Source organism: Microcaecilia unicolor, chromosome 2 (genome assembly GCF_901765095.1).
Source record: "Microcaecilia unicolor chromosome 2, aMicUni1.1, whole genome shotgun sequence".
In the NCBI taxonomy this organism is placed as follows: domain Eukaryota; kingdom Metazoa; phylum Chordata; class Amphibia; order Gymnophiona; family Siphonopidae; genus Microcaecilia; species Microcaecilia unicolor.
The window spans coordinates 192,950,674-192,961,899 of NC_044032.1; the positions used below are offsets into that span (position 1 = coordinate 192,950,674).

The 11,226-nt window shown below is 41.5% G+C and overlaps 1 protein-coding gene across 1 annotated transcript; it reads right to left on the reverse strand.

The window, feature by feature from the left end:
• Window positions 1–848: 848 nt before the first annotated feature.
• Window positions 849–11,147, reverse strand: HINT1 (histidine triad nucleotide binding protein 1). Its single transcript, XM_030193591.1, is given in 4 exon segments — window positions 849–1,190; window positions 3,019–3,123; window positions 10,934–10,953; window positions 10,956–11,147. Coding segments are annotated over 4 exon segments (378 nt in total). The 5' UTR covers window positions 11,044–11,147; the 3' UTR covers window positions 849–1,025.
• Window positions 11,148–11,226: the final 79 nt, after the last annotated feature.

Here is an 11,226-nt window from a genome sequence, read left to right on the forward strand (position 1 = left end):
ATGCTTGCAAATCTATCTCCTGCATATTCATTGTGGATATCCTGGAAACCTGACCTGCCTACGGCTCTCGAGGACCAGAGTTGCCTACCCCTGGCTAGGCTATGAGAGCATGGAAGAGGAAGGCACTGAAAGAGGGGAAAACTAGTAGGGTTTTCTCCATTGCCTATTAAGCAGTGTGTCTTGTGCTCCTCATGGTTCATAACCATAGTAACTGCAATTGTGTACACTGACCAGCCATCTTGTGGAGTGAGGAGTAGCCTAATGGTTAGTACAGCGGACTTTGATTCTGGCAATCTGGGTTCCATTCCCACTGCAGCTCTTTGTGACCTTGGGCAAGTCACTTTACTCTTCATTGCCCCAGGTACAAAAAACTAAGATTGTGAGCCCTCTAGTGACAGAAATAGTACCCGCATTTAATGTGTACAGTGCTGCATACGTCTAGCAGCACTACAGAAATGATTATTTTTTATTAATAGTAATCTAAGGCTTGCCTGGACACGTTTCAGTATAAAGGTAACAGTATGTGGACTCCAAAAGCTGTTTCAGCAACCTGTCCTGTTTGAGGCAGCAACGGTGTCACAAGATGAGGTCATAAGCAGAAAAAAAAAAACACCAGCCAGTTCCAGCTGTCACAATTGTTACATCCTGTAAATGAAATCCCCTACCCCTTACCAGTTGTATTTTCTGGTATTATTTTTTTTCCTGTGACCTGCTTATTCTGTTTCGAACTGTAGCTCCAGAGAACTGGTCAATTATAAATGATTTATTGATCTTTTTGTGCATGAAATGGACAAAAACCATACCACTTTTTTTAGGTTTTTTAAAGAATAAATTCGGTAAGAAACAGATCAACTAAATTTGCCTTTATTTTTCCATATCAGTCTATTTATCACCTTGTAGACAAAGTAAATTTGCCAAAAAGGAACCAAATTCTTCAAAGGCCGAGGCTTAAGTGCTGCCTTTCAACTCTGCATTAAAGCTTCCACAGGATTCTGCATGTGGTGGTGGTGGTGAACACAGTAGCATTAACCAGGAGGCCAACTGAGCTGACGCCCACCAAGGACGTGAAGGTGGACGTGGTAAACTGACTGCCCGCCATCTGGGCCCTCATTTATCACGAGCCTGTAGCCTCTGTTTAGACCCAAATCAGCAGCACACTTCTTACCAACGATCATCAGGTGGCCAAGAAGCTGGAAATTGGGTGTGTGTGTGGGGGGGGGGGGGGGGGGGGGGGGGGGAGAGAGAGAGAGAGAAAAAAAGTGACATTTAATAACCCAGACATGCCCCGCATTTGTTTCTTTAAACAATGCCTCCACACTAATTTTTTTATTGGTCTTGCTCCAAATAGATGCACAACATTCTTAGAATTCACCACAGTGAAAATTTGATTTTGAAATACATGCAATCATAAACAGACATGCCATGCAGGCTTCCACGCTGTTAGGTTGTAGGCCCACAATATTGTCCAATTCCTAACAAATCTAAATCCCTCCTCTATACACCATCGTCTCATCTACACATCAGGGAGGATTCTGTATATTTATTAGGATTTATTTACCACCTTTTTGAAGGCATTCACTAAAGGCGTATAGGTCGCCCAAAGGTAGGTGCTTAATTTTGTTTGTGGATCAAAGACCATAGCAAACGTAATTAGCTAAGCTGGTGATAAGTGCTTGTTAACACCAACTGATTGTTAATTGGCAGTCACTCGGAGTTACACACAGATCTGCTCTATACCTTATTCTATAACATGGGAACCTAATTTTCATAGTGCACAACATCAAAGGAGGCATGGGCAGAATTCCAGCGACAGTGTATTCTACAATACCTGCATTTCTATGCCTGCTATTAATTAGGCGCAGGCGTAAATGCTAACACCCAGAGTTAAATTAGAAAAGTTTTCCCAGCAACAGCATCTTTAATCATATCAAATATGTGTCACCGTTCTTCAAAAACATACTTATTACTCAAGGCTAGGCATGAAATGTGTGCTAAGCTAGTATTCTATAAAGGCCGTTTCACATGGAATAGCCCTTACAAAATTCATCCTTAGCACAGGTCGTACCACTGGTTGACCTACACAGAATACCACAGATCGGGACTCCAGAGCTCTGCATGCCTCTTGGATCCTGCACATGGAACGGAGAGTACTTCTAAAAATGCAATGCTGTGAATTATGCATTTCAACTTTCTACCTAAAGCCTAAATTTTATATTCCAGAACATCTCTCTCATACTTCCCTGTGCCTCATTGGTACCCATATAGTTGAATCGTCCTTAGCACTATCAAAAATCTAGTCTAGGTGACAATTAAGGTCTACTAGACAGGTGTTACCAAGCGACCCTCACATCCAGCAGCCACCCAGCTATCTACATGCTTAACAACTGAACTGACATACAACTATTGCCCTGATCTTTCCCTTCTGGGCACATGCCCCTGAAGAAACATCTTAGTGCAAAAGGATTACTTCCTGCCATACGTACTTGGATGCTCTCCATTCAGTTAAAGCTTCTCCTCCATGGCACCATAGGAGATGCTAGACTAGAAGTAGGATTGCTCTAATATGTACCTTCACTCCTTCAAGTCTGCTACTCTAGCCTCTAGAGATCAGACTCACTCCCTGAAAGTGGGGAGCTCTGTACACCAAGTCAACACCTACAATTTCTCACCAGATAAGGGACAATTTTACATGGTGGCTATCCTGTCTTTTCACTAAGTCCTACATCTCACTGCTGGACTGCTCTCTGCATCTTAGTATTTATGAGTTGTTTAGTTACTTAAAGTTGCCAAAATAGTAGGAATACTGAAGTAGAACACAACACACCAAATAATCTGGTACAAGGTTGCAAACACTGTGAATTTACTGGTGGCAGGAAAGTCAGGGTGGGGATGCCAGTTTCAGTTCTCCGATTTTCTACAGCAATTTGTAGCCTTTTAATTCAAATACTTTATTTATATTCCAGGCTTCTGAGCATAAGGCAGAACTAGTTAGTCAATAAGGAACTGCTTTCTACTTACAGCTTCATCTGTAGCATCTGCATCTGACAGCTGGGCTATAGGTTTCTTTGGAACCACCAAAAAGTGCGTTGGGGCTTGTGGAGAAATGTCATGGAAAGCAACACACTGAAAAGAAAGACAATTTTAGGTGGTATCGTTTTCAAAAAAATGCACGCAAATACTTAAGCTGAAATCAGTGACCATTAAGTAATAACCCCCTGCTTTACACTCCTATACCTCCACCCAAAAGTAACCCTCTCACCACAGCTGCAACCCACCCCCAAAAAACTACTCTACTAGAACTGTCCCACCAGCCCCCAGACTACCCCCACCCCAAAAAGAAAACTATCACCTCCAGCTACCATAACCACACAACACATGAACAGCACATACAGAACACTCACACAGGAGTGTACTGCATTTTAAGTTATTCAGATTTTTCGCATTCTTTGTTATTTCTATTGTGAAACTTCCTGATTGAATTATGCTTCCTTATTACTTGCTATATGTACTGCTAACTAATATCTGTTGTCATGGACAAGGCTATTTTAAAGTCAAAAAGCGGGAACTGGATCAGGCTCTTCCTCAGGACACCAACCAAAAGTTATAGGTGTTTATTAAAACTGATTCGACATGGTACCAATGTTTCGTTACACGCGTGCCTGCCTCAGGAGGACTGGTAGGTGAACTTGGCAATCACATTTGTCCTTGATAATGCCTTTAGTGGACAGTTGGTGAAAAATGGTGAAAAGCATGTAAAATGTCACTGTTTTGCTGAAAAAAGGCTATTTAAAGAATTGGCAACTAGAATCATAAGATCCAGAGTTTAGAGGAGCCCTGTCAGATATGCTCAGGAGGTCAGGATTCTACCTATTTTTTACATTCATGTCTGGAAGCTAGAAACATGCTTAATGTATGGACATTTTTCAGAGTTTAGAAACCTCATCCCTGCCCCACATTTCCAAGATAACTAGCAGCAAAGAATGTGGATAGGATCCAATCAATGGGAAGACTGTGAGGGCAGAGAGCTGGGACAAGTTAATGTACTGTACAAATGAAGTTTCTGCATATGGTGGGAGATGGAAGAGGAACAAAGCTACCTCCCCAAATGGGGAAAACAGTTCCAACATCTGCTGCATACAAAACATTGATTCACAGTAACAGAGCAATTACAGCATTTCACTTTTCAAAACATGCACAAGATACACATATTTATGCACCAACACACACAGCCATGCCAGCCCACAAATGTATACACTCCATGCAGACACATGCGGGCATATGTGCACGGTGTTGGCACAAGCTAAAATATTTCCGTTTATACTCCAATTTCTGCTCAGTGTCTTATAACCCCTCATATACATCACCTCAGAATATCTCTCACTGTCTCCCACCTCACCAAATTCCTTTTTCTCTTTCATATACCCCCCTCCCCTTTTCTAGGGAACCAGTCATCTCTCACCCCAGGCAACTAATGGGGAACGGTGATGAGGTTAACAAAGCCATAACCTTGTTTTACCACAGAATTGCCCTGGCTTCATCCACCCCACTTGATTTGGATCTCAGAAACAATACTGTTCCACCTGCAACACGTGGTTGGTCTGTCTGTACTGGAGGAGATCCGGGAAATTATAGACCGGTGAGTCTGACGTCGGTGCCGGGCAAAATGGTAGAGATTATTATAAAGAACAAAATTACAGAGCATATTCAAAAGCATGGATTAATGAGACAAAGTCAACATGGATTTAGTGAGGGGAAATCTTGCCTCACCAATCTACTACATTTCTTTGAAGGGGTGAACAAACATGTGGATAAAGGTGAGCCGGCTGATATTGTGTATCTGGATTTTCAGAAGGCGTTTGACAAAGTACCTCATGAAAGACTACAGAGGAAATTGCAGAGTCATGGGATAGAAGGTACTGTCCTATCGTGGATTAAAAACTGGTTAAAAGATAGAAAACAGACAATAGGGTTAAATGGTCAGTATTCTCAATGGAGAAAAGCAGTTAGTGGGTTTCCCCAGGGGTCTGTGCAGGGACCGCTGCTTTTTAACATTTATAAATGACCTAGAGATGGGAATAATTAGTGAGGTAATTAAATTTGCTGATGACACAAAGTTATTCAAAGTCATTAAATCGCGGGAGGATTGTGAAAAATTACAAGAGGACCTTACGAGACTAGGAGACTGCACGTCCAAATGGCAGATGACGTTTAATGTGAGCAAGTGCAAAGTGATGCATGTGGGAAAGAGGAACCCAAATTATAGCTACATCATGCAAGGTTCCACGTTAGGAGTCACTGACCAAGAAAGAGATCTAGGTGTCGTCGTTGATGATACGTTGAAACCTTCTGCTCAGTGTTCTGCTGCGGCTAAGAAAGCAAATAGAATGTTAGGTATTATTAGGAAAGGAATGGAAAACAAAAATGAGGATGTGATAATGCCTTTCTATCGCTCCATGGTGCGACCGCACCTCGAGTATTGTGTTCAATTCTGGTCGCCACATCTCAAAGAAGATATAGTGGAATTGGAAAAGGTGCACAGAAGGGCGACACAAATGATAAAGGGAATGGGACAACTTCCCTATGAGGAAAGGCTAAAGCGGCTAGGGCTCTTCAGCTTGGAGAAAAGGTGGCTGAAGGGCGATATGATAGAGGTCTATAAAATAATGAGTAGAGTTGAACGGGTAGATGTGAAGCGTCTGTTTACGCTTTCCAAAAATACTAGGACTAGGGGGCATGCAATGAAGCTACAATGTAGTAAATTTAAAACGAATCAGAGAAAATGTTTCTTCACTCAACGTGTAATTAAACTCTGGAATTCGTTACCAGAGAATGTGGTAAAGGCAGTTAGCTTAGCGGAGTTTAAAAAAGGTTTGGACGGCTTCCTAAAGGAAAAGTCCATAGACCATTATTAAATGGACTGGGGGAAAATCCACTATTTCTGGGGTAAGCAGTATAAAATGTTTTGTACTTTTTTGGGATCGTTCCAGGTATTTGTGACCTGGATTGGCCACTGTTGGAGACAGAATGCTGGGCTTGATGGACCATTGGTCTTTCCCAATATGGCAATACTTATGTACTGTAAGGATAAGCTGTGTGGTACACAAATTTCTAGCTGGTCTTGCAAGACCTGAGACTGCAAAACCAGACTTAAGTCCTCGGGCCACACCTAGCCAGTCAGGTTTTCAGGACACCCACAATGAATACATATAAGACTTGCGTAGAATGGAAGGTGGTACATATAAATTTATCTCATGCATATTCATTGTGGGTATCTTGAAAACCTGAATGGCTAGATGTGGCCTGAGGACCGGGTTGAAAACCCCAGTACTGAGATAAATTACACGTTGCAGATGGAGCAGGACCGTTTCTCTGGCTGCAGCTAATGTAAAACCAAACACTGGGGGGGGGACAAGTGCCAGGATTCAAATTTCTAGGTCCCTGCAAGCTAACATCTTATATCCAACTTGTTTCTTTAAAAATAAACCTATTGATCATGTCTACTGTGTCAGACTTCTTGGATGCTTCCCTTGTGTTATATTCTTACTAAAGTGGATTTCATCAGGGTCAAAGCATCAAGACCAGTTTGGTGTCTGATGCTAAACCACAGCCATGTTAGACTGGGATGCCTCAGCACTGCTTGTAACGTCAGATTTGTCAGTGCTCGATATTGTCACTATTATGTTTGAACAATATAGATATTGATGGCTTACCGTTACCATGGTTTTGTTCCTGTCTACAAGAGTACAATTAATGACAATGAATCTCTTTGGTTCTCACTACAATCTAGGGTGCCACAAGGATCTCCCCCATTTCACCCATCTTTACATGCTGCCTTTTGTTAAACTAATTTGTAAAAAGGCTTTATTTATTTTTTAAAAATTTATGCTGATACAATTCAGTTGATGATATCAAATGACTATAAGGCAGGCTATCCTCGTTCCCAACTGGCAGATATTTGAGTTGGTTGTCTGAAAGTAAATTAGTTTTAATGTGCCAAAAACAATGGTGTTGTGTTGGGGGGAGGGGGGGGGCACGCTTTCAAAATGTAGTCACCTTAATCTGGTGTAACAAAAATTAGATAGGCTGATGGCACCTACTAATCATTCTGAGGCATGAGTTTTCACAGACCAGAGCGTATTTCATCAGATGCATGGTGTTGTGGGCGAGTTGTCACCCTTGCCCAGAGGGGGTATTCAGTGTACAGGTGGGGTTCTGTCCACAACCTGAGTGGTTCTAGATTTATACCTAGCGTTAGATGCTACAAATGGAGCTGGTTCTTAGATAAATTAAAGCTGGTTCATAAGTTGTGTTATCTAGTACCACCAGACTTTCATTCTTTAACATCTAGGCTTGTCTACTTTGGTTCTGCAGTCATTACAGCTAGTTCAGAATGGAACAGCCTGCTCAATAGAGGGATATGGCATTTGGAAAAATATGAGCACTGCTATTATCTTTGCTTTGGTTGCCAACAGCACAAAAAGACCAATGTCTACAAGTCTGTATCTTGATCTTTAATGTTCAAGGCAAGGGTCTTGATCTGGTGCCTTATGTTCCAGGATAAGGTATTGCGGTCACAGGGTATAAATCTAGAATGTACCATTTTATTAAAGAAAGACCACTAATTGTAAAGAAATTCACCTTCTTGGTTGTGGGTCCACTGATCAGAAGCACAATCCCAGAGACGTTAAGGAAGAACAGGATTTTACGACTTTTGTAAACAGCTGAAAGCCTAGCTACTTGAGCAGACCCTTAGTACTTGACAATAATTATTATAATTTGGGGCCATCTAAAGAATTTTCCCTATATATATATATATATATATATATACACACACACTGGTTTTAATGTTATTATTACATTCTGAGCAGTCTTGTTGACTGGAATAAGCAGAACATAAGATTTTAAAATAAAATCGTGTCCAGCATGTATCAAGCCCTGATTGTTTCCTTCTGGGTATATGTAGTTAAAAACACCTGCACCAAGTTCTATAGCTGAAAGATTTAATACCAAAAAAAGACAAGTTTCATCTTGTCTGACCCTACAAAAATCTGGGTAACTCTAGAGTTCAGATTGCAAAACAACAACTTTCCTGAAGGAATACTTTAAGAGCCCACATCCTATCAGCTTTTAAGGCAAACAAAACCACAGAAGCATAGCATCTTCCTGTGGCTGATTTTAAGTCATCAAAATATTCACATTTGCTGACACTACAGAATCCTGATTTCCCAACAGTGTCAGCCCTTACACCAGGAGTCAAATATATTAAAAAGTTCAGAAATCTTAAGAAATTTTCAAGATGCTTCGCTTTCTTCTGAAAGGCCAAATTATCGTTCCAACACTTCAAGTCATTGGAAAAAGGAAACTCTAGCCCCTTATCCCTGCAACTGTTCTTCAAAGTCCTTAAATGGCAAGATCGCATTCCTTGCACCTGGTCAAACTTGCTCAGAAACACATAGTTGTCCTCAACAGCCAGAGCTCAAATTCTTGTAATCAACAGACCAAACTGCAGAAAGAACTCCTGGAGACGGCGAGAGCACATACTTGGCCAGGATAGGAACCACCACCACCTCTAAAACTGCTGCCCTTGAGCAGTCATCATCCCCGCCCCTCCACTCACCCCCATGGGGTTCCAACACCATTGCACCATACACCTTTCCTCTTCCTTTTGACCCAATGGCAGCTTGAACACCTCTCCCGCCTCCACTATCTGGGTCTGTTCTTTGTTGACACTATGTGCTATATCATCCTGAAATGATGATGATGTCGATACCAAGGGAGTGGCAAGTCACCCATCTAAATCAGCACTGCAGGGGAGATCCTTCTTCAGAGCAGAGTCACATTCAGGATCACAGCAGCTTGCTAGTCTAGGCGAGATTGCTCTTCTCTTACAATCACTCCCGTACACAAAAGATGTCACGAGTAAATGGGGCTCAAAACAGTCCGAGAAGTGTCAGCTGGATAGACCTTTGCTTTCACTTTGCACTTGGTCATGGACTACTTCATTCAACAGAGTAAGCTTTATTTTGATTTGAGTTTCTCTGCCTTCTGTTCTAAACCCAAATAATGTGTGATTCTGCTATACACCATCTTGGAACCCTTCCCCCATATTATATTACTTTGATAAATATAGGGTGGAGTGCAAACCACACCAGGAGTAAGGATCTCTTACTGATTCTAAACGTTCCCAATTCAGCTCAGAAAACTGAAATGGCTCCAACTGCCATATGATAGAATATTTTGAGATTTCCTATAAGGGGAAGAGAGGGACATAGTAACACCACCCACTGCTCCTCTTCAAAAACCGTCAGGCACAATCCAGGTGGTCAAATTACAATGACAGGCCATCAACCTCAGAGGCACAAGTGTGTGGGAAGCATATAGAATAAATTATTAGGTATTTTGTTCTTTGCTATAACTGCCAATGAAATCCAACTCTCCTATCTTTTGCTGAGAGTGAAAAAAGTTTTCATATTTCTTTTATGAAAAAAAAAGTGTGCACCACCCGGTGCAGGGATCTGGGTTCAGACATACCAGGGGGGGAAAAAAAAAAAAAAGACTAGGAAAATAAACCATACAAAGGGCCCTGTTTACTTGCATTAGTGTTTTTAGATCGCCTATACTTAGCACGCGTGCTAACCATGTAGGCACATACATGTTTAACACGTTAAAAATGTTAACGTGCCTATAACGCTGCTTAGTAAACACGGCCCAAAGTGTGCAGTCCTTAAATCAATCTGTATTTCAAGTAATAGGAAGATAATGGGATAGATGTGTAGCACCAGGCTGACAACCAACAAAAGGCAAGTTCAAATGGTGCTGTTACTCTTATTTCTTTATTTGTGACATTTATATCCCACATTATCCCAAACAAGTCTGAGTTCAATGTGCTTACAACAAACAGTATAGGATACATAAAGAATAATGCATAAGAAAATAACTTGTACATGAAGCTAAGAGAAGGTTAACGGTAAAGAGTAATAAGCAATTCAGGTAATAATTAGTTGTTTGAGATATGGTTGTTCTTTGCGAAGGTTTAATTGAATAGGAACGATGTGAGGATTTTGCAGAATCTAGTATATTCCTGTATATTTCTTATTTTGGGTGGTAAGGAGTTCCACCATTTGGTTCCTAGATTAGTGAAATCTGCAGAATGGACAGTTTTGAAGATCACTTTTAGAGCTCTTGGGCATGTCACTTAACTCTTAATTGCCTTAGGTACAAAATTAGATTATAAACTCTCTGGAAACCGAGAAATACCTACAGTACCTAAATATAAAACTTACCTTGGCTACTACTGAAAAGGGTGCGAGATAAATTTAAGTAAACAAACATCTCAATACCGCATCCCACAAATTTTAAGAGATTCGTCTTCCCGTTTCCTATCTATACAAACATTTGCTTATTTCCGATCTGACGAAGAAGGGCAACCTTCGAAAGCTTATCAAGAAATGTATTAAGTTATGTCCAATAAAAAAGGTATCATCTTATTTTCTTTGCCATATTTTAATTTTGTTTGATTTCTATTGATAACCTTTAAGAGTGGACTAACACGGCTACCACACCTCTCTACTATACAAACATATAAACCGCACAACAGTACATTAGCGTGTAATAGAAAAGCAAAAACAATTAATAGTATGAATGTAAAGCAGAGCGGAGGCCCGCTATCAGCCTAACGGAATGTACCTGCCATTCGAGGTCACCTTCTGCACCGCTACATAGCTTTAATGACTAACTTACCTAGATCGCTCCATGCTATGAATTCTATTTCTACTACCAGCTTCCAAAGCTCCGCGAAGGTTGACGCCGGGTTTTTCTTCTGCTGCTTAAAACACACAACACCAATGAGCTATCCAACGACATGCAGAAGCCAGTAAGCCGTGGGCCTGCAATCCGCAGAGAAAAGCTAGAGCCACAGCTCTTCCAAACATACCTGCTCATCCTCATAGATGATTTAGCCGGGATCTCCTTGCGGATGATCTTACCGAAAATGGTCTCACCGCCCGGCCGAGCACTCTGCGCCTTGCTAATCTCATCAGCCATGCCTGCAGAACACCAGCGCTGGCGGCACGACGTGTTAAAACAGAATGCGCACGCGCACCACCTAAATCAGCCAAGTCAAGCTCATTGCCGCTGCGGCGCTGCTGCTTTTGCAGATTACCCTCTTCGCCGGGAACGTTCAGCGTTCTGATTGGGCGTGGTCATTATCCTGCCCTCCTTGTGACG